Raw genomic sequence first — 26,603 nt, 5'->3', positions numbered from 1 at the left:
CTCTGCTTCGCTCTGCAGCACGTTGCTGAGTTCCTTGGGGTCAGGACCCAGGTGTGGATCTTACCTACGACCAAAGATAACAGAAATCCATGCCAACATGAACCTGAGGCTGGGGACTTCAAAGGCCCATCACAGGTTCTGGCTCAGAAGGATTTGGGATGTCGCAGAGGATCATGTGGTCCTCTCAGCCCTGCTCACACTTCAGTTCTCTGCATTTAACCCTAGTTCCACTTCTGGATGGGGAGAAACTCGCCCTGAGCAGGACATGCGTGATTCTTGGGAGGGACTAAATAATGCAAGAGAGTCTCCCCGGACGGTGCCCACCAATCCCAGCTTTGCCCTCAGCACTTCTCAGACCTCTCCCAGGACCCTGGGCCCCAGAAGAGCAGCCAAAACCTCTGCAGACAGGAGCTGGGGTGAGATTAGGACACGGGAAAAGCCCACCTGCACCAGTCTGGTTTTGCCCTGCAGTGACATGCAGATTGTCCCAGGGAAGGGAAGGCTGTACGGGAAGAGGACAGGGATATTTGGGAAGGTTATGCCTCCCTGTCCCTAACTCACCAGCTGTCCATGTGCTCAGAAGAGGCCATGGGTGCTCCAAGCTAGTGCAGGACTGGCACTGAGGATTTGGGATGGCAGATTTTCCTGTGGAGGTTTTCAGCAGGTTTAGGGGGTTCTGCTGCACAGGGAGTGGGATGAGCCACGTGCACACCCCTGGAGCTGATGGCAGCAAAAGAGGACGTGGAGCTGCTTTGCAGGGCTTCCCCTTGCGGACAGACTGTGGGGTTTGCGAAAATGATCGTGGGACAGGGCTGGGCTCAGCTCACCTGTGAGAGGCAGGGAGGAGACAGGGGCCTGGGGGAGAAAATGGGTGGTTTGGCAGCAAATAACAATTGAGTCCCCCTCTGAGCTTGTCCCTGGGAGCCCCTGGCTGTGGAGCACCAGTGTTCCCCCAAATTCATCTGCACCGAGCCCACCACAGGCAGGGGAGGAAACGCCTGCAGAGCACCAGGGAGGATGCAGGGTGTGCTGTCACTGGGTCAGAACAAAGGGATAAACGGACCCTGAAAGAGGGGACAGGAGAGGGCCAGGCTGCAGGGCGCTTTAGGGAGGAAGGAAATCCCTCCTCAGGCCAGCTGTTTGTGTGGCTGGGCTGTGAGCACCTACGGGCAGTCCTGACGCTTCTCGCTGGCTGCTCCAGCCAGCATCTGCTTCTGGTTACTCTGTCAAAACAACAAGCCTGTGTGCAATCCTAAAGCATTGGTTCTGGCTCTGATATGAATCAGAAAATCACCCCTCTGAGAGTCTCTGAGGTGACCAGTGTCCACATCCTCCCCTCTGCCATCCTACCAATGGTTACAGCACGTGGCACCTCGACTCCCTGGAAGGTGAGATGGGACGTTTAGGGGTAGACAAACCTGGAGCTTGAGGCTGCAGGAAGGTCCTTGAGCCCTTTGGGATGGGCAAAGGGATGGCAGGGAGGGGAAGGGCCTCAGCACCCCTGGAGCAGCACAGGGCAGGGAGCTCAGTGTGGGCTTTGCTCCCCTCCCCAGGGATCAGCCTGCCCACGGCAGGGACACAACTTCCTGGGAAGCAGCTCAGCTTTGTGCTCCCAGGCATCACATGATGTGCACCCTGGCTGTGCAGAGCACAGAAACCCACAGCTCCCTCACAGACCAGTTCAGATTTTGGAGCTCAGCTAGCCTGATCTACAGCATCCTTGAAGACAAAATGCTGCAAAGTGATGCTGCATCAGTGAGGGCCAAAGCAGAGCAAAGCACACCTTGCTGAGAGCCATCCACGGACTCTGCTCAGCACAGAGAAGCCTGGGCACAAAGAGCACCTCTATCCCCTCCTGGTGTGTCCCCACCCTGACCCAAAGCTGTGCTTTCACACGGCCTGGCAGCTGTGGGCAGCAAGGTGAGCGTCACACCTGGATGAGCATCACACCTGGAGCACCAGCAGCAGCAGCAGCACCTGCCGTGGCCCCAGGAGGCTGGCTGAGGTCTGTGTGCACTGGGACAGAAATCACCCTGTCCCTGCAGCCGTGCTGGGGGGGACAGCAGGGCCACTCCTGACACCCTGCAGCCACCCCCTGGCCCTGAGCCCACCCTCAGCTTCCTTGTCAGCAGAAGATTCGACACCCTCACTGACCCTCTTGTCCCATTGCCAGAAAACCAGTGCCCCCAGCAGCACGTGGGGACGGGTGAGGATGGGCTCTCCCCCTGCTGCTTCCCTCCCCCGCCGTGTGTGGACTGCAGCAGGAGTGGTGGAGTGTGAATTCCGAATCCCTTGGGTCTGTGGCCCCCGTAGTATATTGTTCTCCATTTCCCCCAGGGCAGCCCTGTTCCATTGGATAATTGGAAAGTATTTATCTGTGTCATATTAAGACCCATTTGGGGTAATTGTGAAATTGGCAGCCCTGGCCCTCCTTTGTTTAGACCAGGGTATAATTTGGTTAATGTTACTGTTTTTTTTTTTTAACTCTGCCACAAGAAGGCGGAAATTTAGATTCCGTTATTCAGCAAGTAGCTCTGAGGAATGTCCTTTGGCAGCAGGGACCTGCAGTGGGGCCACAGAGCTCCGCAGTGCAGCCCTGGAGCATTTGGTGGGCACCTTGTGTCTCAGCCAGGCCTCAAGAGCCCTTGCCACCAATCTCCATCCTTCCCTGATCCGTGTTCCTCCTCCCTGCCTGCTCTGCACCGTGCCACACGCCAGATTGAGAGGCTGGCACTGCAGCACGTGGACTTGTGGCTCCACTGGGGACAAACTCAGTTCAGCCCGATTGAGCAGCAGGTCCCAACCACAGGGACACGGCTGGAGGAGGGCATGGGACGCTCAGGGACCCTTCTCACCAGAAGTCTGTTTCTAACCTTCAGTTTCCTTGGTCCAGGCTGAGCATCTCCACGTTCAATACCTTGCATTTTTTCCCTAAATTGTATTCTTTTGGAACCATCCAAGCTTTTGGTCTCATCCTGGAGCAGAGACCTCCACAGGGTAACCAGGAAGGGGCTGAGTGTGGAAGACCAGGCAGCTACAGAAGCTGAACTGGGTAACACTGCAGACCTTTTGGCCCTGGTACAGTGAAAACTGTGGGAGAGAGAAACTCAAGGCAAGAATAGAAAAAATCTGCTTTTGTTTTTAGGGGTTTTTTGTTTGTTTGTTTGTTTTGGGGTTTGTTTTGTTGGTTTTGGTTTGTTTGTTTTCATTAAGTCTCTTGCTTAAGCACTTCCTTGGTTCTCCCTAGCTCCTGCAGTGTGCAATAATTTCTCATTGATGCTGTTTGGACCATTCCTGACCAGGCAGTCCCTTAGACTGAGGTTTCCTGCCCCAGAACCTTCTCCTTCCAAACTGAGGGTCTCAGCCCATTTCACCTCTCTTTTGGTCATCATTGTTGATCTGTGTGGACTGGTTTTTCCCCGTGGACATTTCTTTTCATTTGCATTTTTATCACTCAGCCACTCAGTATCAGAAAACCCTCCTGTAGCTTTCCACGGGAGGAATTTTTGCCGTGGAATCATAGAATCACAGAGTGGTTTGGGTTGGTAGGAACCTTAAAGACCATCTCATTCCACCCCACTTCCACTACACCAAATTGCTCCAAGCCCTGTCCAACCTGGCACTGAGTAATTGGGCATTAGTAGGAAAATTTCTCTGTCTCTCGATCTCAAACATCATGTTAGCCAGCACAAGCCCTGGCACATTTTCCTGTTTTCTTGGATGTTTCAGAAAGTTGTGGCTCATGGTCAGTGAAACAAGAAGGACCAGTCATGAGATTTGCAACTGGACCTGGAGTCCCAGTTAATGCCAAGCCTTGCCTCTTGCAATAACCCCACCTGTACTTACCTACACATGGCCCGTTTTGGTCACAGGCCTGGTGCTTTGAGTCTGGGTGATTTTGCAGATAAATTTAGACTGCAGGATTTATTAAAATCTCCAGCCAGTAGGAGAGCAACATTCTTGAACAGCCTTCCAAACCGGAAAGTAGGGGCAAGGAGCCTGGGCTGTTTGGAGATGGAATTTGATAAGTTAATGGAAGGGATTTCATGACATGACAGAAATGATCCTAGAGTGAAAAATTAAGTCGTGGGATAATGGGCCTTGAATGTTTCATCTGTTTGTATCTCTGGGAGCACGCTTTAAAAAAGCGGTTCTTTAGTTCTTGATATTCTGTGTTGCACTATGGTTCATCATCCCAAGCTCTGAGCTGCCTAAAGGAACCACACGCTTTCCTTCTTCCTGGTGCAGCCTTGGCTTTTGGGATGGAGAGAGGAGCTTGCCCTCTTTCACAGCCTTTTGGCTGGAGGTGGGAGCTGGATCTGCTGCATTCTGCTCTCATGTCAGAGTACTCCTGCGTGAGGCACTTTGCCCACACCAAGATGTTTTTTGGGCTTGGAGCCTTTTGCTCTTGTCTGGACTGTCAGGACCACGTGCCTTTTTTTTTTTTCTTTTATGGGATGAAGTGGGTGTTCACCTGGGTTCACCCAGGAGTTTCACTTGTAACAGTCCTGTGGGTATGGGGAGAACAAGTGGATATTTAATTATTTTGGTGTCAGAGAGAAAAGACTGAGACAATTGGGGTTGCTCAGCCTGGAGAAGAGAAACTTTGGGGTGACCTCGTTGTGGCCTTTCAGTGCCTGAAGGGAGCTGCAAGGGAGAGGGAGAGAGACAATTGACAAGGGCCTGGAGTGACAGGACAAGGAGAAATGACCTTAAACTGACAGAGAGGAGGTTTAGATTGGCTATTAGGAAGAAATTCTGGATGGCACAGGATGCACACCAAACCTCTGCCTTGGTCTCTCCCACTTATCACTTGGGCTTTTTTGCCCTGTCCATCTGCTGCCCATGCCAACAGTTGAGGGCAGGAGACAGAGGTCTGGCCATGAAGAGTTTCACTGGACTCTGAGCAAAGGGGTGGTGGGTTCTACAAAGACCTGCAGCTGCTCTTCCTTTCCTGGGGTAACCAGAGGAGGAGAGGCTCTAGGCCACCAGCCTGAAATGCAGCTTTGGACATGACCCCTGTCACCAGACCTGTTTTTATTCAGGGTTCAGAGCCACAGGCACTGGGCTGGAGAGGTGTCACGGTGTCACCACACACCCAACGCTCAGGACTGCTCCGTAGCCTGGCTCAGGTTAGTCCCTGCTGCAGCAGGAACACACCCCGTGGGCCCCAGTGCTCTGCCCGCACTCTGGGACCTTTCCCAAAGCCCTGCTGGGTCAGTCTGTGGCCTTTCCCACCCGCTGAATGCTCCCTCTGCCAACCCAAGCTGGCGAGGCCCCCATGCTGGGCAGCAGGACCGTCCCAGGCTGCAGAGCTGCTCCTGCCTCCCGTTTGAGACCCACCCTCAGCACTTTATTAACACTGTTTGTCCCTGAGCAGTTTGTTCCTCCTCCTTCCTCAGCACCTAAGGAAGAGGTGTGGGTCCAGTTTGTGCTCGTTTTCCATTTCAAATTGCTGCCATGTTTTCTCTCTTTCAGAGAGATCTTGTTTATTGAGTTTCTAAAACGTGACAAAATAAGGGAGACAAAAGTCAGACATAACCAAAAACGCTGCAAAATTAGGACACAGTTTAATGCTGCAGCCATAACCAAGGACATGAACATGACCTACAAGAGAAGCCAGTGTTTTCCTGCAGAAATGTGGAGAGGCAGCTGCTGGTAGGGCTGCAAGAGCAACCAGAAGAGCCTTTGGGGTGACCAGCAACAGCTCAACCTGTCTGGTGACCACAGAGCCCAAATCCACATGCATTGCGTTTTCCCCCTCTGTGGATGAGACTGTTTCCCCCCCCCCCCTTTCCCTGTGGAGCCTTTGCTGTGTGTCTGGAGCACGGGGCAGTGTCCCAGCATTATCGTGGCCATCCATCCCTTACACCTCCATCCATCACTCACACCATGCTGGGCCCTGCCAGCCCTGGAGGGTGCCAGGAGCTGGGGCCGCCTCTGTGCCAGCACACAGCCTGTGCTGAACAGCTGCTGCCACAAGAGAAAGCACCAGCATTTGAGGGCAGTGGGTGCAAAAGGGGGGGTCCCCTCTTCACTCTGTCTCTCCGCAGAGCCTGGTGAGACCTCTGAGTACGGTGCTGCTCAGTCGTTTGCACAGAATTCCAAAATTCCCGGCTCTCTTGGGCTACACGGTGTTCAAGAGCTCAGATTTTTCCTGCCAGTGACACTGATGTGCCCCTTCTGTTACAGTGTGTGATGTGGGGAGGGCTTTGCTGTCAAGTAAGGTGGTCAGGGCTGTGTTAAATACTGTTTAGAGCAAAGAAATACTCTTTTCCCAAGTTCCTCTGAATGAAGAGACTTGAAACAAAGCTGGGGCTGAGCAGGGTTGAACACCAGGGGCAAGGACACCTTCCACTGTCCCAGGCTGCTCCAAACCCCAATGTCCAGCCTGGCCTTGGGCACTGCCAGCGATCCAGGGGCAGCCACAGCTTCTCTGGGCACCCTGTGCCAGGGACTGCCCACCCTCACACCACCTCACGTATTTGCCCCTATACCTAATCTAAATTTACTCTCCTTCAGCTTAAAGCCATTTCCCCTTGTCCTGTCACTCCAGGCTCTTGTCCCAAATCCCTCTCCAGCTCTCCTGGAGATCCTTTAGGCACTGGAAGAGGCTCTAAGGTACCCCCAGAGCCCTCTCTTCTCCAAGAGTTTTCTCTGTTTGTCTTCTCTCTCTATCACATGCACCACACCTGTAGGGCTGTACATGGCAGGAATTCCCCACTTTATCTTCTGAATGCACCCAGAATAAAATAAATCACCTTGCAGAGCTCACACCAGCCTGCCCATGCTCATGGTGCAGCATGAGGGAGTCCTTCTGCTGGGAGGGACCTGTGGGTGCTAGCAGATGTGCCGTGGACATGGATCCACAAGCAGGGAATCAGTTCTTGAGCAGTCTTCCTGAAGATCAGTTATTTCAGAGCCACACAGTTTGTCAGCCTGATTTCGTCCTAGATGTTTTCAGCCGGCAGAGAGGTAGGCCTTGGGAGGATCTGGAGTAACAACCAAGTTCCTGATCACTATTCCTCTGCTATTTTCCACCACTTAAAACTTCTTTTTATGAGAAAAAAAAATAAAAAAGAAGGAAAATTCACTCCTTTTCAAAGCAGCTCAATGGGAGGGGGCTGAGGCCGGAGCTGAGCTTTTCCCCTGAGAACAGCCCCTGTCCCTCCTCACCCAGCCCAGGCTGGAGGCCAGGAGCTGTCCTGGATGAAGACACTGCCACTTCCTATCACTGGGCTCTTCCCTGCTGTCCAAGGCCTGTGGGCAGCTTGGAGCAGACACCAACACTGAGAGTTTGGAGGCTGGGAAGGACATTCTATCCTAAAACGCCTGGGGGTGCAAACAGCTGGCAAACCTCGCCAAGAGAGCGTGGGGGTCACACTGTGACCAAATCCTGGGCGGGTTTGGCCCAAGTGGAGATTTTATGGTTCACACAGCTCTGTTTGCTGGGTCTTGGCACTGCCCCCATGGATGGGGTTGCACAAGAAGCTGCACGGGATAAGTTGTTGGTGAAGGGGGGGTGGATTCATTGGCCTTTCCCAGTGAAAAGGAAAATCCAGAGGATCCAGGCGCTCCCCCTGCCCTGCAGCTCCTCTGGTGGAGCTGAAGTGGTGAGCAGGTCACTTCTCCAGGGCATGGGAGGAATGTGCAGATCTGTGGGAAACGGCCTGCGGGCTCCATCGCCCTCAGAGCCGTCATGGGATGGGGTTTTCTGCATCCCTGAGGAGGCAGGAGGGAGTTCAGTGAGGAGAATTGTCCAACAGGGACATGGTCTGCGAGGCAAACCGTGAGATCATGGCAGTGGTGCGTGCCCTGGGAGTCCAGGGAGGTCTCAGAGGAGAAAAGACCTCTTGTTCTGGGCGTGGGGGCAAGTGGTCACAGTTGCCTTGTGCCTTGCCAAACCTGCCACGGCTCTAAGGAGGAACCAGGCAGGATTCCTGCAGAGCTTGTGCACAGCAGGACTTGATCAGCATTTGCAACGAGCCAGTGCAAATGTTCACGGGGTGTTTGCCCCCAGGAATCCAGAGCTGCTCGTACTGCCTGAGCACTGTAAACACCAGCTAAAACACACCAAGTCCATGTTTAGTGAGGTGGTTTTATCAGCAACATTCCTGCAAGCAGAAGCCCAGGAATACAAACACACCACAACAAACACGTGAAGAATTTGATAAGGCTGAACTGCATCTCTGAACATCTCTCCCCTGGTTTTTCTCCTTGTGTATTTAAAGTTTTATGGTGGGTCACGATTGCTTAAGAGGAGCTGCACGTGCATGGAAGCCAAATGTATTTATTTCCACTTCAGCCTCCAGTAGAGCAAACAGCAAAACAGGGGAAGATTTGGTGGATCAGATATGAGGAAGCGCAAGCTGTGCTCATTCCCACCTCAGGGCACGCAGGAGTGGCACAGGGGAGAGGTGAGAAGGTGGAAGGTGAGGGTGAGATGGATGGCCATCAGGAAGAACAGTGCAGACCATCAAAGCTGCATCACCATAACCCAAGCAAGACCCAGCCTCATGAAAGTGTCGTTCCTGAGGACATTTCTCCATGTCAGCAGCCAAGTGCACCTCAAGGTGTTGTGTCCAATCCTGCACAGGCTCCTGCAGGAGCCAGGGCTCCCAGTCCTCCAGAGATGCCTCGGGTCCAGCTGCTGTAGGTGCTCCATCTCCTATTTTCCTTTCCTTTAGGGGTTGTTAAGGTGCATTTGGGGGACAGCAGTGGCACTGAGCAGAGGAAGCACGGCTTCCCAGGCAGAAAGCAAGGAGGTGTTTCTTCCAAACCAGGTGTGTCCTCTAGAGGATCTCCGGTGTCTTGCAAGGAAATGATGCCTGAAGTTTGAGCTTTCATGTATTTCAGGTTCTGCGCTGCCCAGGGGTGCAGCTCTGAGCTCCCATTCAGTGTCACTCAGCTCTGCACACAGCAGGGACACAAAACAAATCCTTTTCCTGCTGCACACCAAGGACAACTCTCAGCCCAAAAGCACAAACAAGGGTGGCTGGAGGGAGAAATCAAGAAGGATGGGACTTCATAACCTGAGGCTGTAATTGGACAATTAAACCCCAATATGCAAATGGACCAAAACTTATAAAAACATAAGACTTTCTGACCGGCCAGCCATTTTGTGACCATTGTGGGTCCACCTTGGGTATAGCCCTGGTCAGGCTCTTGTCCTGCCCCAGGTGTATCTTGGAGGCCTTTTAATAAAAACCTACTTTATTCTCTTAGCTCTGTCCAGTCTCTCTTTCAGGTCAGCCTTCCCAAGGCATCTGTTTCTGGCCCCACAGCACCCATGATATACCATGATAGCCCAACTTGACAAATTTAAAATTTCCAGGCAGGGAGAGATGGAACATGACCTGTGCTGTGTCTCGCCCTGCAGTTGATGTGTTGGCAGCAGTGCTTGATGGGAGATGTGCTCTGAGGCTCGAAGTGTGTCTAAGCTTTGTAAATACAATCAGTTCAGCCTAAACGAGGGAACAATGTGGAATGTTTTGAGGCCAAATTTCACTCCAGAAAAAAAAAGAAAAAAAAGCCACCACTGAGCCAGTGGTGCTTGAGTGTGCTCTGAAGCCTTTGTCTGTGGGGTCACAGCGTGACCTCCTGGCTCAGACATGAGGACCCCGGCACACTCACTGCAAATTAAAATGTTGCATATGCTCCGAGTGTAAAGAGGGATTGTACACAGAGCCTGCAGGAAGCCTTCCTGAAAGACTTTCTCCTCGGCTGGTGGTCCTGCAGCTTCGACACTGGATGTCTGGCTCAGGCTCTCTATTTTTGAAAAACATTAATAATCATAATCCATATAAAACTGTCATATTGGTTCAACATGTACGTCACCAAAGCCCTGACTAATTTATCAAAGATTTAGTGTTCGGTTGAACAAAGTCTCATTTTTGTAAGCAGATGCAGTTTGCTGGATTGTCCTGTCATCACCCTCTGTTCCCACTGAAAAGATGCATCGTATCAGCAAACTTCAAGAAGTTTAAAAAAAAAAAAAGTTCATTTTAAAACAGCAATGTAAACACTTATTGAACGTTCCACGCCAGTCGTGAATTAAATAAAGAGTTTAGGGGCTCACGCTGCTTGTGTCAAAGTGGGTCTGCAGCCCCACAGCCAGCAGTAGGTGGATCATCACACTGGGGACGGGGCATTGCACAGCAGCCACACCACTGGAAAGGAGACCTGGAGCTGCTCAAGGGGGCTAAAATGCTGAAGCAGACATGGCAGAGGGAATTGTCTGTTCAAAGATGCAGCAACAGGGCAGGCCTGGCCTGTCTGGGTGCCTGCAGGGCTGTTTGCAGGGGCAGTGGCAGCGTGCCAGGCTTTGGCAGGAATAACTGGGCTCAGGAGGGTGACGGGGAGCACACAGCACAAGGGCAGCGCTGGGGCTGCACCGTGATTCTGAGCCCTGGGTACAGACACAGCCCGCCCCAGTGGTGCAGCTGGGCACAGCTTTGTGGCCCCTGCAAAGGGACAAAGTGACACAGGCACCCCTGGGACCCCCTTCCCGGGCACCCTGTGTGAAATGTGCCAGCAGGGAAACTCGGAGCCAGGCAGGACAGACGGACACAGGGGCTGAGCTGCAGCTGGTGGGACAGGAAAAGCTGGAGCAGGTGGGGCTGGCAGTGAGGTGCATGAGAAAGCAGATGGCAAAATCCCTGCTGGTGCAGGGTGGGGAGAGGGGTGTGAGGGTCCTGGCTCACACAGTGTGGAGGAGATGGTATCATGTGCAATGCACTGTTCCTACTTCCTTATACAGTAAATTGGTGAGTTTTTTTGTATTAAATCAGATTTTATCACCGAATCAATCTTACACTTTTCTATTCTTGTTCTCTACAAATGACCTTTTTTAGCTCTCCTCAGCTCTTTCCTGATGGGACTCATTAGGAGCTGGTGCTGATTCTTAGAGGCATTCACTTTCACTCAGCATCTGGAGATTTTTCAGACAATGCTCTGTTGAAATGGTCCCTGCAGCTTTCCCCTGATGTGCTCAGTATCACAGCCCCTCCTGGGCCATCTGCCTGCATCCCACAAACATGTTTGGTGTAAGCTGAATCCTTCCCATCCATCCTTCTGGTGAGATGGGGCTGTCACCTGCCCAAAGATCTGTAGAAGCCCAACCTCAACTTGCAGAATTTTTAGGAGTTTTTGTGATGTATTTTGACCGCAAACCCCACATGAACCTTTGGAGTAGAACAGTGTGGTAAAAAAACCCAACTCCTCCATCCTCCAAAAACTCTCAAAATTTTGTACCCTGCGTGCTTGAATTCTTCATAAAGCCTGGTGGGTGCTAATCATACGTTTGATGTCAGAGAATAGGTTTAGCACACATATTTTACTCTGCAGGGTGTTTGTGCACTCCCTGGTGTAAAAGCTGACTGACATTTGCTCTTTTCATTTGCTGGCTGTATCACGTCATTAGCAACCTCCTCTGGCTTGTGTGGAGTTATTCCTATCATTTATTCCAGTATTCTCAGCAAACCAGAGTCATGTAGAGGAAGACTGTTCTCATTCGTGGATCTCTAATAGTTCAAGAGCTCTCTCGTGGGGGTTCCCCTGGGCTGTGTGTGTTGAAGACACACTTTCTGCAAATATTCTGTGCCCATGGGTGGAAACCCCTCCAAAAAGGCAGTCAGGTGTCCAGCAGACAAGGAGAATCAAGCAGCCAATAGGGAATCCTATGGTTTTCCTATGCAGACTGCCAATTATTAGTTGTCTGTGCTCTGATCACCTCACAAAATTCCAGTCTTCATTCGCTGCTCCCCAGACAGGAATTTGGGAATTTGTCCTTACCTGTTGCTCTTCTCTTCCAGAGGTCACTTTGGCACCTGCTCCTCTCCCTGAGCATCCAAAGTGGAGCAGCCAGAATCTGGACGGGTCCCTCCAGGCACGGTGATGAATGGTGTGACCAAACAGGACCACCAGAGTGCACCAGCCGGGAATGAAGAGGAGAAGGCCCCCAAGGAAAAACCCGCCAGTGAAGTGAGGGATGGCACCAAGCTCCAGCCCCCGCCCTTTGCCGAGAGGAAGAACGGTGAGTTCTTCACCTGGTGGTGACAAAAATGAGAATGGAGAAAGGATCCAGGCTGGTTCAGCATCTCTGGCTTGTGCTGGATTTTTGGTTCACTGCTATTTTTACGTGTGGTGCTTTTGAGGGTGTTTGCCATGGGACGTCTCGCCGTCAGATGGCACGATTTTAAGTTTCAGTGGAAGTGGGGCCTGATCTCAGTATTTCTGGGACAGACCTAAATGCTGTTGTCACCTTTGAGACATTTTCTTTGTGATCCAAGTGTTTGGTGTGATTTTGGCTGAAATGTGGAATTTCCATGTCTTCAGAAGAGAACGGTGTTCTGATCACACCAGAGGAATTCCTGGGGAATTAGGGTGATGTGAAGTTGATCAGTGCAGGAGAAATGGGAAGGGTATTGGATTTGCCAAGGCCCCAACAGACTGCTCTGCTCTCACCAAGTACTGGGTGCTCCAGAAAACCTGGTCTTCACCAAAATTGCTTCAGATTCATGTAAAAGAGAGCAGAATTTGGCCCAGGCCTGTGCAAGAGTCATTTGTGAGGTCATGGGCACAGCAGCTACTCTTGCTGGCAGATACTGCTCTGAGTTTCAGTGGAGATCTGTTGGTAGAAAGCCGATGGACAGAAAAACTCCACAACTGAGCTTGTGCAAATCATGCTGAGGCTGAGGAGCTGTTTGCCATTTCTTTCAGGCAACTGTATAATATATGAAATGAAGAAAATTCCTTTTGTGCACTCTAAGGCTTTCAACATTAAGTCCTCAAAACATCATGCAATGTGAAAGTGCAGCCCAAAGGCATTATTTTTGCTTTGTGTCTTTGATTGTTTGCATTATTGTACGGGACCCAATTTTTCTCAATCGCTATAAATCAGGAATAATCCAAATGATGTCATCATGGCAATGTGCTGGTGTCAGGCTGGAGTAAAACAGCAGAGAGTCAGACTCAGTCACACCAGAGGACTCCTCTTTCCCGCAGCCCCAGATATCCAAGTGTACCTAAGATGACACAGCGACAACAGGGATTTTTAAAGGGACAAAATGTTCAGTGACGTGACAGAAAATCGTATTTTCTCTGTAGCTTTCACATCCTCACTTTTTTTGTCTCCATTTTCCACATCTTTTTTTGTTATGGGGAGGCAAAGAAAGAAACATCTCCAGGTGGCCACAGGCTGCCAGCACAACCTGCAGATGTGCAGGTAGTGACTGCCCTAAGCCCTGCAGCAGTGCCAGCACCTGCGTGGCACCTGGCCCCGGGGTTGGTGGCCCACCAGGACATGTCTCCCCCCTGGCAGCCCCTCCACGCTGGGCTGTTTGCCCTCTCTAAGTGAGAAGAGCCCCCCCACAGCCTGGGCACCCCTCCAGCCCTTTGCTCTGCTCCGTTTCCCTTTCTTTAGCACGTTTGGACAGTACAGGGGCTGGGCTCTTCCTGCCCGCCCCGTTCGGGAACAGCCGGCTCCCTTCATCTCACATCATCTCGGGAGCTGGCAGGCCTGCCAAGTGTCACACACGTCATGTGGCACCTGGGCCTGCCTTTGATGTCACATTCCGTGCTGTGACAGCTCCTGCAGGGCCGGTGGAGCAGCCTGGTGAGTTGGGATGAAGCTGGAAAGCGACATCCCACAGGCTGCCCTCCACAGAGCCCTAAAGCAGATTTGTCCCTGCCAAGGACACAGCCTTCCAGTCCCCCTCAGTGCCATTTGTTGGGATGTCACAACGAGGAACTCCTACCCCATCCCTCGGTGTGGGGTCAGTAGCTGGGAGTGACTTGGGGACAAACACAAGGCATCAGTGTCTCCTCATAGCCCACCCTCAGGAAGGGCAGCCCCACGGGTGTGTTCAGCACTCCCACCTTCATCCCACACACAGAGGGGACAGCAGGGACCCCCCACCCAGGATGGTCCCACTGGAGGACACAATGCCTGGGAATGACTTGGGTGAAGTGGAAGAAGCTTCCATCTGTTGTCTTTAGGAATCTTCCAGGGCGCGTAAGGAGAAGAAAGTGCGAGGTCACCCCCAACTGCTCCTCTTGAGGGTACAGGTGTGCACACCTCAGCCCGGCAGGGTCTTCCCTTTGTTCTGTGCTCTTTCCACCCGTGGAAAGAGGGTGGGCATCAGACAGACACCCATCTGTCCAGGGCACAGCTCCTCAGTGAGGACCAGCTCCTGCCCGAGCCTGAACTTTCAAACCGCCGTCTTTATTTGACTTAACTTTGATTTAATAAAAACAGTCTAGCTAGAATATTTTTTAAATAGGAAAATAGTCTTTTTAACTCTAGTATTATTCAAAAATGGCTGAGGGGATTTCATTTAAATTTGTAAAAATAAATCACCTTTGAGCGAGCAGAAAGCCCATTTGGCAGGGCTGACAAAATCCCGGGACTGCGTGCAGAAGTCCTGGAAAATGGGGACTGTTACCTCTACAGCAAGCAAGAATTGTGACCTCTTGCTGCCCAGTGTACCCCCAGGCCCAGCCCTGGGATGGAACACTGCCAGGCTGCCCTCTTACCACGACTGTGCCCAATCCCACAGTGTTTCTATGCCCAGGGACATCGTCTCCTCCTAAGCTCGGCTCTACCCTGGCAGAGCTGTGAACTGCTGTCTCAGGAGAGGTTCTGGGTCTTCCTAAATTCACAGTGCTGATGGGTTTGGAGGTGAGGTCTGGACCCCCCGTGCTCCCCATTGTGCATGACCTTGGCTGGGCAGTGGATCCATGGGCTGCTGCACCCTGCACACCTGTATTTCACCTGCGTCAATGGGAACAGGAGCAGAACATTTGATTTGTCTTGCATCAAGACTGTCTTTTCTTTGTCTTTGCACCATTCCCAGTGCGACTGATGATGATTTCCCTGCAGAGAGGGAAGGCAGCGAGGGTGCAGTCTCTGTGTGTGACTCTGTGTGTCTCTCCCTGTGCCAGTTTGGCCAGATGGATTTCAGAAACAATTTTGTGATAACATTTGCAATCACAAGGAAAGGGGCCAGAGGACATGCAGGGGCTCTGTAAAGCAGCTCCTCCAGAAGTGTCTCAGTGGGTATGCTCAAAGTGAAGAGTGAGGTGTCCTTTGGTACAGCCCAGAGACAGCAAATTCCCTTGTTCCCTGTCCTGGGACTCTGGGACTGGGATGGATTTCACTCATGGAGCTGTCGAAGTGTGAGACATCCCGTCTGACCTGATGAGGTTTCTCTGCCTCGGAAACTGCTCAGCATGAACTCAGCCCGCTCTGGAGGGCTCCATTTCTCTACAGTGGTTATCAGAGTTTAAATGCCCAGCTCTGACCCAGGCAACCTTTACAGAAGAGATGAATTTCACCCATGTGCCTCCAAGCCTGGGTGTCAGCTCTGGCTGCAGGTGAAGGCTCTGGATCCCAGGCAGATGCAGGTAGGAGACATGAAGGGCTCCCCTGTGCCTACAACACTCCAGTAGTGGGTTTATAGACTGCTCATAATGTTTCCACACAGGTTTCCCATTGCTGATTTTGGAGAATAATGTAGTTAAACTCCTCTGTTTATTTGTGTAGTGAAACAGACCTTCTGACCACCAGCCCCTTTAGCCCACTGCAACAAAGGGGAGGATTTTCCAGTGCCCATCTGGTTTGTGTTTAATGTAATGTGCAGAAAGGTTGCACATTTTCAGGGCCTGTGTTCATAAGTAGTAGATTGTACAGCAGTTTATTACACAAATGGAGCTTTATATTGCTGGGCTTTGTTGAGCTGCCAGTTGGGATATAAAAAAAAGTAACGTGCTTCGTAGACCCTATCAAGGAAAATTAGAAAGCATTAAATTCTGCTCAGGCTATCCATCACTGGTGAGCTGGTAATCAAATCCAGAGAGGCTGGTGGGAGGTCAAGACTTTCTTGTTCTTGGTGTTTCTGAATCAATAACTACTATGAAAGTCATGTAAGTGAAACCAAAAGAAGAGAGAGAGATGTCTCACCTAGAAGCCAACACAAGATCACAGCGCAGAGGCCAGAAGACACCAGATAGCTCCAGGTTGTGAGGAGAAAACCCCACAGCCTCAGCTCAGTTCTTGTGGTGAGCATGTGTTTTAGTTTAATTCTATATTGGAATGGTTATTAAATTAGTATCTAGTCCCAGGCAAAATCTAGCCCTTGTTCCACATAGCCAGGTAAGAGGTGTATCTACAGGAAGATTTTTCCAATTGCCTTTGGATCCAAATCAAACAAATATTGCAAACCCTGTATTGAACCCAGGTGATATCTGATCCCCCAGTGAAACATCACCCTGCAGCCTCGGACTGCGCAGCCCAGCTTTAATGCCACTTAAATCAGAATGTAAGAACTGAAGGAATTCCAGGAATCCAGTGATATAAACTGTATTTTTAGAGCCGTGAGTGACTTGTGAGAGTGAAACAGTGCAGTGACTAAAGATAGCCCAAGCAAGGTTTTCCATGATTTATCACAGGAACGCTCACAGTAAGTTAAAGTCGCCGAATGTTGTGATAGCAGCACCTACATGCTGGCGTGTTTTCAAGACAAGTCATTCATAACATATTTGTCACAGAGGAAAATTTCCATAACAGAGCTCTGAGTTGTGTCTCGCTTGCACAAGCACCACACACATCACTTTCCTATTAAGACACCGAGAGGTCCAATTGTTTCCAAGGATCTATTATTTCCTTTAAACCAGCTGGAGGGAAGAACCCCACTTGCCTGCATGCCCCAAAGCTCTCCCAAGCTTTCAGTCTGGCTCAGCAATAAAAGCAGTGGTGGCAGAGGACAAAGACTCTCCCTTGGGCCACTCCATTCCCTGTTGGCCATCTGGAGTTTAGTTATCATTTCACAGGAATTCCTTGTGTGACCCATCATTCCTCCTCGGGGGTCTGAGCTCCTTTGTGCACCCAGAGGTTGGGTAGGACCTTCCTCTGCCGAGCAAAATGTCTACAGGGGTTATTTTAAGGATGAAGTCATGGCAAACGTTTCCTGACACCTCATGATCGGCGTTGCTCTTGGCTCCTGGCCCTCGCTAGCTGCAGTTTGCAGGATAAAGGAACTGCCTTGTCGAGGGGAGGCTACACTGCAGGAATGTTTTCTCCCAGTTTCTGACAGACCGGGATGCCCTCAGACAGAAATGGTAGAGAACCTGCAGAGAACTCCTCTCATGGACAGATTGGTCTTCTCTTCCTGCAGCCACCTCCTGAGTAGCCTGACCTGAAATCTCATTTTCATGGAATCACAGAATGCTTTGGGTTGGAAGAGACCTTAAAGTTCATCCAGTTCTACCCTCTGCCATGGGCAGGGACACCTCCCACTGTCCCAGGCTGCTCCAAGCCCTGTCCAGCCTGACCTTGGACTCTTCCAGGGATGGGGCAGCCACAGCTTCTCTGGGCAATCTGTGCCAGGGCCTGCCCACCCTTCCAGGGAGGAATTCCCTCATGTGTCAAGTCCCAAGCTCAGCTTCCAGCGCAGACTCCCAATGGCTGTGTGGGGCCCTGCCCACACTCCCCAGGCAGGGCTACATTCTCCACTGGATGGGGACATCACCTGGGTCAGGTCCTCTCTCCCCATCCCTTGACTCTGCTCACATGGAGGGACACGTGTGAGTCACTCCCATTTCTTTCTCAGTTATGTTGTGAGATGCTTCTAAAACTAATCCCCATCGCATTATGAGCCTAAGCTGCAGTTTAGTGTCCTCTTTCAAAGATCAGATAGAGAGAGGGATAATTGTTTGCCATGATCCTTCTTATTGCTCCATCTCCACGTGCTTTCAAGCAGGTCCTACAACACTTCCGCGAGTGACCCCATCCTGCTGCCTGCTGCAGCCTGGGCACGGCAAAATGAGCAGCACAGAGGTTCCCTTGTCTGCTGTGGGCTTGTTCCTGGGCTGGGGCTGAGCCCCACTGCTCCAGATCATTGCTCAGCACCCAGCAGGACTGAACCCCCAGCCTGGGCCCCCTCACCTCACTGCCCATCCAGCCTTAGCTCTCCATGCCCAGGCTCTGCCTGTTGTCCTTCCCTGGTAACCATGCCTGTGGTTAAATAGAGTGTGTCAGTGATTACAGGATTTCCTTTCCCCGCTGCACTGGGGAAAGGGAGCTCACAGCTCCGTGCACAGTTTGAGCTTTTGTTTCATCTTGTTTATATTTGTGGTTTTTTCTGTGTTGCTTCAATGATTTGCACATTCTTGAGGCCCTTGCTCAGAGCACCTGCAGTCAGGTTGTGCTCAGCCTCTCCCTCTCTTTCGCAGTTGATTTTGAGAGGTAGCTAGTGAAGGGTAAAGTTCAATCCAGGACACAGTTCTTAATTCATGATTGAGCCTGATGAACGGCATGTGAATGATATCTGGACATGTGAAACTTGGGGCTGAAACTGTGATCTGTGGTATGAAACCTGATAGCCCCGAAATGATAAAAAGAAAACATCCTCTTGCAAGAATAACACCGTGTTGTCTCTGTGAGCGTTTAACCTGCAGGACTTGGGAGCACGTTAGGCTCGTTGGCACCAAAAAATCAGGAGGATTCTGGAAAAAAGTTATTTCTGGAGGGTAACGGGAATATCCACCACATCACAATGAGGGAGCACACATGTATCCAAGCAGAGATTCCAACAGGGGAAGACACCTATTGCAGGAACTCCCTAGGTAAGATAGCCTAATTGAAAATTGGACTAAGAAATGAGGCTTAAATAGTTCTTCAGGGTAATTTGTCTCTTAGGCTAGCTTATCTGGGGACTTTCTGCAATCTCCAGCACTTCAAGTCTTTCAGGAGGGATGCACTTGCTCCTTCAAAAGATGCTTTCTTATATAAAAGAAAATTACACCTCTATGCAGAAACATCTGGGAAAGTTTCCCTGGCCCGTGGTTCATGCTCAGCTGCCTCAGTGCTCTCAGGTGTGAGCAGCAAGCCCAGAGGGGTCACAGGAAGCTGGCTCACAGAAAGAAGACACAAAGTACTGCAGGTTCCATTGCAGTCCAGTGCCAAGGCAGCCTTGCTCCACACCAGCAGGTTACACCCAGTGCCACACTGCTGACACTGATAGCCTTGAAACCTCTGCTTTGGCAGTGTTAGGAGGAGGGGAAGAGGTGATGATATAGAATTTATCCGGGTATCTCCAAGCTGCAAAGATTGAGAGATGATCATAAATGGAGGCGTCTGTTCTGGAACAGAGCAAATCCACGAACAGACTGGAACACAAGATGTTTCCAGTTAATGCACCATCTGTGTTAGATCTGCCCATTCACAAAGAGGAAACACATTTTCCCTCTGAGTGACTTTTTAAATTAGGGGATGAGGAGGAGAGCAAGTACGTAAGATGTGCGTGCGTGTCTGTGCGCGCGGTCTGTGAGCGGGGACCCCGCAGGCACAGCCCCGGGCTGCCTGTGCTCTGCACCACTGCCACATCAACCACGTGGCACCACAACGCTCCTCAAGACATCCTCCAAGCTCTTCGTTCAGCTAACTTCGTGGAAATTGTCATCAGTACAGGCAGCCCGGGCTGAGGTGCCTGGGGAGCGCCTCTGCTGTGGGGAGGGAGAGTGGACTGGGAGCTGGGGATCCCCATGTGGAGCAGGGTCAGGTTCGGGGTGTGGGGCTGGGTCAGGCAGCTGGGAGGGCACTGCACAGGTTTCCAGGCTCCTCGAGGAGCTGTGTCTGCCTTCCATGGTGAGCCAGGACCTGGGGAACTGGGGCTGGCCTCCACCTTGCTGCAGAGGGGATGGGCCAGTGGTTCATGTGCCCTTCCACAGCGGTGTTTGACTCACTGGCAAAGCCCAGAGGAGAAGTTTCAGGAGTCAGGGCGGGATCCTGACTGCTCTGGGGCTGGGAGGAGACAGTGCAGGACCCCATGATCCATACCACTGCTGGGCCCACACTTGTGTGCTGACAGTGCAGCCAGAGCCACTGACCTCATGGGGAGAGAGAATGGGAGAGAAGAGCCTGCACCCAGGGGTAACCAGCAGCCAGGAAGACCCCTGTGGGAGACCTGCTGGTGATGTGGAGCTGGCTGGGGCTGGTTCCTCCCTTCCTTTGACATTCCAGTCCCAGCAGCTCCATCTGCCCTCCCTTCTGTGCTCTGTTTGTGGGACAAAATCTCCCCAAGGAGAGACAGGCTGTGATGGCAGCCCTTGTGCTCTGTACCCGTGTTTGTTTTGGATCCTGCTTTCTCAGGGCTGGTTCTGGGCAGGATAAATGGGGTGGCACTTCCAGGAATCCATTTCCAGACCCACTGCTGCACTGCCTTCTGGTGACATCTGGCACAACGTGTCTGCACAGATGTTTGGTGCTGTGGCTGCTTCCCAGTAGTTTGCTGGGGTGGTGTGTGGAGAAGAGCTCCATGGATGAGAAAAGCTGCATCCTACTGGGGTTGTTCAAACCAGCTCATATATTTTAAAATGCCAAGAGAAGAAATTCGCAGCTGTGCCTTTATTGTATGTGCATTTAGGGCCAAATTGGGCCTGTTTCTGGCGTGGCCATGGAGAATTCTGCAGGGAGAGGGCTGTTCCTTCAGACACTGCTGAGCAGCAGCAACATCTCTGCAGAGCTACTGCTGCAGCCCTGGGTCGGCACACCCCTTATTTCCCCTCCATTTCATCTCCCAGAAGATAGAGGAAAGCTCTGCTGCCTCATCCTCATTCCCCCCCTCCCATTAGGTCCTACTGGCCAGGGACAGGCAGTGCTGGAGGCTGAGAAGTGGGGACACAAGAGATCCATGTGGTTACAGCTTCACTGGGTTTTCCAGACCCCTGGGGTTGGGATAGAGCCTGTATTTTCCTTCTCTATTGCTAAGTGCCCCACAGACCCTTCTGCCCCAGCTGTGAGCTCCAGGGAGGGGCTCAGCTCAGCGTGCCCCTCACCCATCTCGCCAGCTGGAGAGCTCCTGGGCTTTCCAGGTGGGGACACACTTTGGAAAGATGCTCATGGATAACAAAGCCCACTGAGACCAAAACTGCTGTCCTAAGCACCAGTGGTCAGGGCAGGAGCCCTGCACGGGGTGGTGATTCCTTGCCTGGTGTGAAAAATTGCCAAACGCTACATCTCGTGACTAACCACCACCATGGCCATGGCTGCAGTTCCACACGGGCCAGGCAGCCCCAGCACCTCTGAACACAAAGTCAGGCTCTCCCATCTCCTCTCTGTTCACTGTCTGCATCTTTCTGATGCTGCAGGGCATGTTGGGGAGCTCCCAAGAACTTGTTAAACTTCCTGGGGGTCAGCAGAACCCACAGAGCTGCAGGGGCTGGTGGCTTCAGGGGTAGAGCACACACTGCTGTGAGCAGTGAACGTTAAACACTAATCAGCTCGGGGCACTGAATTTTGGTTTGTTCCTTTTATGGGTGCTTCTCCCAAAACCACAGCCCCACGAGTGCTGCTCTGGCCAGGCTGCAGGACAATAGACATTGTCCTTGGTGGGACACGGTTTGGGCAGGGATGGCTGACCCGGTCAGGATGTCAGAGACCGTGCAGAAATGTGACACAAACCCTGAGCAGCACTGCTGAGACCAAAGCACAGCTCCCAGCCGCCCAGGGGAGGGAAAGAGGAGAAGAAAGGCTGGGAAATAAACTCACTGTTAACTATGAGGTGGCATCAGGAGGGCTGTGCACGCTGAGCAGTGGCTCTCTCTGTTGGTGAGAGGACGGGGAGTCCTGGAGGAGCAGGGAGCAGGGCTGGAACAGGCTCTGGGCTGCTCCCAAGCAGAGCAGCTCTGCCCCAGCAGCAGGAGCACTGGGCTGCCAGCGCTGCTGTCGCCTGCAGCTACGAGCAGCCATGGTTTGCTGCTCAGTGACAGGCATGCAGACCAAGGTGGGGCTGGATTTGTCACAGTGTTGGTGTCCAAATCGCTCACAGGAGAGGCTGACGTGGAGCCAGCAGGGGAAGCGCTGCACGTTCTGTACTCGGGACTGCATTTGCAAACCACCAGAGCAGTGCTCAGGAGGAGGATGGTTGCTAGCAAAGATGTGAGGAGCAGAAGAGGAATCGTAACATGAATATAAACATGACAGGTCCCTTCCTGATGGATGCACGTAGTCCATAAACATCATTGTCACACCGCAGATCTCGCCAGGGATTCCTGAAGATGCTTTCAAGCATGCTGCAGAACCTTGGGGTTCTTGGGGTTTCAGAATTATGACCATCTGTTTGCAATTGAGGCCATTTGGAAGCAGAAGAGAGCTGCCAAGAGACTCTTTTTGAAGGAAGAGTGCCTTCAGTCTCACCGAGAAGTTCCCTCCAGCAGGTATCAGAATGACAGCTTCCTACAGCTCCTGCTGGGTGTTGGATGGGGATACGGCTTGGGCATCACCTTGAAATTGTTCTGCCACCCTGGTGAGCCCTGCACTCCAAGGAAAGGAGGGAGACACGGGCTCTTTCAGGAAGGGAAGGAGATCAGAGAGAAGGTGGGAAGTTTTGCCATCCCTTGTATGCTTCCACTGAAGCCACAGAGGGGATGGCACAGAGGGGATGGCACAGAATCTGCCAGCAGTGTGGTTTGTGCCAGCGTGGGCTGCACCCCGGAGATTGTGCAGCCTCTGCACTCGGAGGGGATGACCAGCAGTGGTGCTGTGCACCCAAAGATCCCCTGAGGGAGGCTGTCTTCCTCAGCACTGCGCCAGGGCTTGGAGCTGCCTTTAAATGTCAACCTGCCCTAAAAGCCCCAGGCATCCCCTGACATGTGCGGTGTGAACCTGTTCACTCCGCACAGATTTACTCCGCTGAAAACGAGCCTGAAAGTTGATAAGAGCCCGTGGTTGGGCCTGAAATAGCCCTTTGCAATGTGGGACTGGCTGGAGCAGGTATCAGATGAAGAGCAACAGTCACAGCACAGCAGAAAGGAGGCTGAGGTCATGGTTGCACTTCGGTCCGGCCACAGGTGCACCGGCTGCTCGGAGGGGTTGCTGTGCTCCTGCTGTGCCTCACCAAGTTCTGGTGCTCCCTCTTCCCCAGATGGAACACCAAAGGAAAGTACAGAAAGGGCAGAGAGACTTTGGAGGGACAACTGCACTGGAAAAGGTGCAGTGGTGCTGTCTGGAAAGTAAAGGAAGCAGGATTCCCACCCCCTGCAGCTGCAGAGAAAGGCCAGAGGGTTTTCTTCGGTTACCTGGGTGAAGTGCAGTGCTCCTGGCATGAACATGATTCGTTCCAATGCCCTCAAAGAGCGAGGAGGGGCTGTATTTTATTTTCAGCCTCTGCTGGTGTGTGGGAAACACTGCTGGCACTGGGATTTCGTTCTGTTGGGGTTTTGCTCGGTGCTGCAGATAAGGTTCCTCTTTCCTTGGTCACTTTGTAGGGATGGAAAACATGCCTGGGCCTTCAAGCACATTTTGAAGTCAATCAAAACTGTCTTAAAGTATATTTCTCAGTTATAGAACATAAAAATATTATCCTTCTGGCATGCCTCCATGAGAATATTAAAAATAGCTTACTGAGTTACTCTGTGAAAATCGCTAATATAACAAGACTTTTGTGTCTTATTTCATTAATGAAGGAGCTCTAATGCTGGGCTGGAGTGTGATACTGCAGTAAATCAATAAAGAATATTTTTGGAAAAACACAATCCTATTATTCTGAGATATTTTTGTAGGGTGAAGTTAGAAAGAAGCATTTATTGCCATGACTTTTGTCCAACTCAATAAGCTATCTGCATCTGAAAACTTTAGTGCTAGCTAAATAAAAGCGTGTTCTGTGCATGGGATGGCATTTGCTTTCCTGGTTTGTTTTACTGCTGTTTGTCCAGCACAGGGGAGAATCTGTTTGGCAGAGAAAAGCTTGGAGCTCAACCTTGTACTGACCCCTCACAGCAGAAACCCCTGGCTTGCTTAGGGAAGAGTCAGAGCAGGACAGGGCTCCTGGCTTTTCCTGAACAGCATCCAGGAGGCAGCAAGTCTGAGATGCGGCCTGACCGGGAGGCACGGGGTTCTGTCCCATTCCCAGCTGCAATTGTTTGTTAACAACCCCCTGGAGCTGTGGCCATCCTGGATGAGGAACCCAGGGATGGTCCTGGCTGGGTCAGGAGCTCCCTCCAGCTCATGCCCTCATCTCCAGCACCAAAAGAATGTGGAAAACCTGGGTAATCACACAGTAGCAATTCTCCCACCCAGCTACTGGGCTTTCCTTCAGCGGGAGGAAGGCTTTAGATTTAATGGCCTCAACGGGTATTTCTTACATGGGTTTGTCTAATTGCCTCCTGAACTCGTGCTAAAGAGGTGATTTGCTGCTTCCTCAGTGGCCTCCCGAGGGGTGTAAATCACAGCTCTGCTTCCAGAACCAGAGGAACAGGCAGAGTTCCTCCCACAGCACCACGGCTGCCTTTGGCAAACAGAGACCCCTCTCATCTTCTCCTGTTCACAAGGGCTCCAGAGATGGTGATTTGGGGCTGGAAATGGGGCTCCTCATGTGCCTGAGTTCCTGAGGTGCCTCTTGGTTGCCTCTGCCTGGGTTTCACAGTCGCTGGGTGAGGAATGGCTGATGCAGCAGGAGCACAGCAGAGCTGGGGGAAAAGGCTCCTCTCAGTCAAGGAGCAGAGTTCAGCTGCTGAAAACAAGCATGCCCCTGAGAGCAGAGGACAAAACCACCACAGTGTGTCATGGGCCTGGAACTAAGCATTACACACCCCTCTAAATCCACACAACCACGTGGCATGCTGAGAACACGTGGGGGAAACCTCTGCTGCCCAAAGCCAAGATTGCCTTTCCCTCCCTTGTTCCTGACTGAAGTTCGTGCACCCTGTTCTTAAAAACCTTCTTTGGTTGGAGAAGATTCCAACTCTTGCCCAAACCATTTTCACTCCAGCTCCTTCCTGAAGTGCACATCCGTAACTCCTAATCCTTCTCAGTTTGGGTAGAGAGAACAAAACGCTCTGTTTCTTTCCATGGCAGCCTTCCTTTGATTTAAAAACTGATCAGGATTCCCCTCAGACAATTTTTCATTGGGATGCCCCTCAGTCTTTGTGCTTTCCCTTGACTGTCTCATTTTCTAGACTCCTGGTGTCTCTTTTCTGCGCTCTGGGCTCTCTTCTGTTGCCTCTCACCTTCCTTGGGGTGGCTGAGAGCAGTCAGCAATGCTCGAGGAGAGGAGAGCAGAGCAGAGCAGGGCCCATGCTGCACTGAGCAGGCAGGTGAAGGGATGTGCTTTGCAGCCTGCACTGCAGAGCCCCTGCTCCCCCTCCTCACACTCCCTCACCACCACTGATGGTCCTGAGCTGGCTCATGGTCCTGCTCTGCCGTCACGGAGCAGCTGCAGAACATTCTGCTCTGTACGCTGTGCATGTGCAATCCCTGCCTCATTCTCACTGGGTTTGTTTCTGTAACTGTCCTCACATCATCACTTCTTTTTAAAACGATTATCTCGCTCTGACGCTGCTCTGCTGCATGCATGTGCCCTCTTCCAACTTCACCTCCCAGTAAATAAAATGGTTTTCTACTCCACTTTGTAGAGGAAACATAGAAGACAAAGGGACACAGTGACCCACTGACAGCTTCTCTCTGAGTGTGCTTTTCTAAGTGTTTCTCACCACCTTGGGCAATGCACACCACGCTTTCCCAAAAATCTTTAGACAATGTCGTGTCAGGCGGTGTCAACAGCCTCATTAAACACAAGATAGATGACATGTACAGCTTATTCCCTACCCACAAGTGTCACAGAAGGATTAGATTTGACACATGCATAATGGCTGGGTTTTATTTCTTCTCCCTGATTTGTTTCAGTATTTGTTTGTTGGCTCCATTTGTTGTCCCAGTACTTTTCTGGAAATGGAAGTTGAAGTGGATGCTCCACAATTTCCCTTTTTCAAAACCAGATATTCTGGTTAGCATTTTTGAAAGCCATGAGGAATGTTGCATCTCTGTGTTACACCTCGTGTCTTTAAAAATCTGTTTTAAGCTGCCCAGTACCTCCTAGAATTTTACAACAGATACATGTCTGCCAGTTATTGCATAGAAGGCAGAATTCTGTTCACTTGTACCTTGGCTGATTATTCCAAGGTTTATTCCTTTCTGGTTGGTTGGCCTGGTGGGCACATGGCAGCTGCTCAGAGACACCTTCTGCACAATCCTGGAATCAAACACACTGATGGCAGACAGAGGACAGCTCTGGGACATTAAACCATGTCCCCATGTATCACATCCAAGCATCTTTTAAATCCCTCCAGGGATGGCAACTGTCCACTGTTCCCTGGGAGCTGGCTGCACCCTCCTGTCAGGGAGTTGTGGAGAGTGAGAAGGTCTCCCCTGAGGAAGGAAGGACATGGATTTCACCTACCCACACTCCACATGGTCCCACTTCCCCCTCCCAGGAAGAAGCAAGTGAGGAGCTCCAGGGCAAAGAGCAGGTTGTATGTCAATGGAAGAGAAGGAGCAAGTACCTAAAACACCTCCAAGAGGAGCATGAGTATCACTGATGACTCAAGGAAATATGAGAATCAGGAACGGCATCTCTTTGTCCATCTGACCCAGGAACATGGTCATGGTATCTTTTCCTTCCCAGCTTTTCTTCTTTCTCTCTCTCTCCCTCCCTCTCATGCTGAGTTACATCTTGGGAAGCATCAAAAGCTTCACAAAAACACAAAAATGTTTCAGACCCTGCCTTGGCTATGGTATAGTTTTTTTGGGAAAGATCAAGGCAGTGGAA

The 26,603-nt window shown here is 51.4% G+C and overlaps 1 protein-coding gene across 1 annotated transcript in view; it reads left to right on the top strand.

The window, feature by feature from the left end:
- MYOCD (myocardin) overlaps positions 1 to 26,603 on the top strand; it is a 199,880-nt gene that overhangs the window by 98,579 nt on the left and 74,698 nt on the right. The window contains 1 exon segment of the mRNA XM_066200701.1: positions 11,814 to 12,034. Coding sequence (XP_066056798.1) covers positions 11,896 to 12,034 — 139 coding nt within the window. The 5' untranslated portion in view covers positions 11,814 to 11,895.

The sequence above is a fragment of the Chamaea fasciata genome, unplaced genomic scaffold, assembly GCF_029207755.1.
Source record: "Chamaea fasciata isolate MVZ Bird 193981 ecotype frontalis unplaced genomic scaffold, bChaFas1.0.hap1 SCAF_19, whole genome shotgun sequence".
Taxonomy (NCBI): Eukaryota; Metazoa; Chordata; class Aves; order Passeriformes; family Sylviidae; genus Chamaea; species Chamaea fasciata.
Note: the sequence above shows the minus strand (reverse complement) of the source record. Positions and strands in the feature narration are given on the sequence as shown.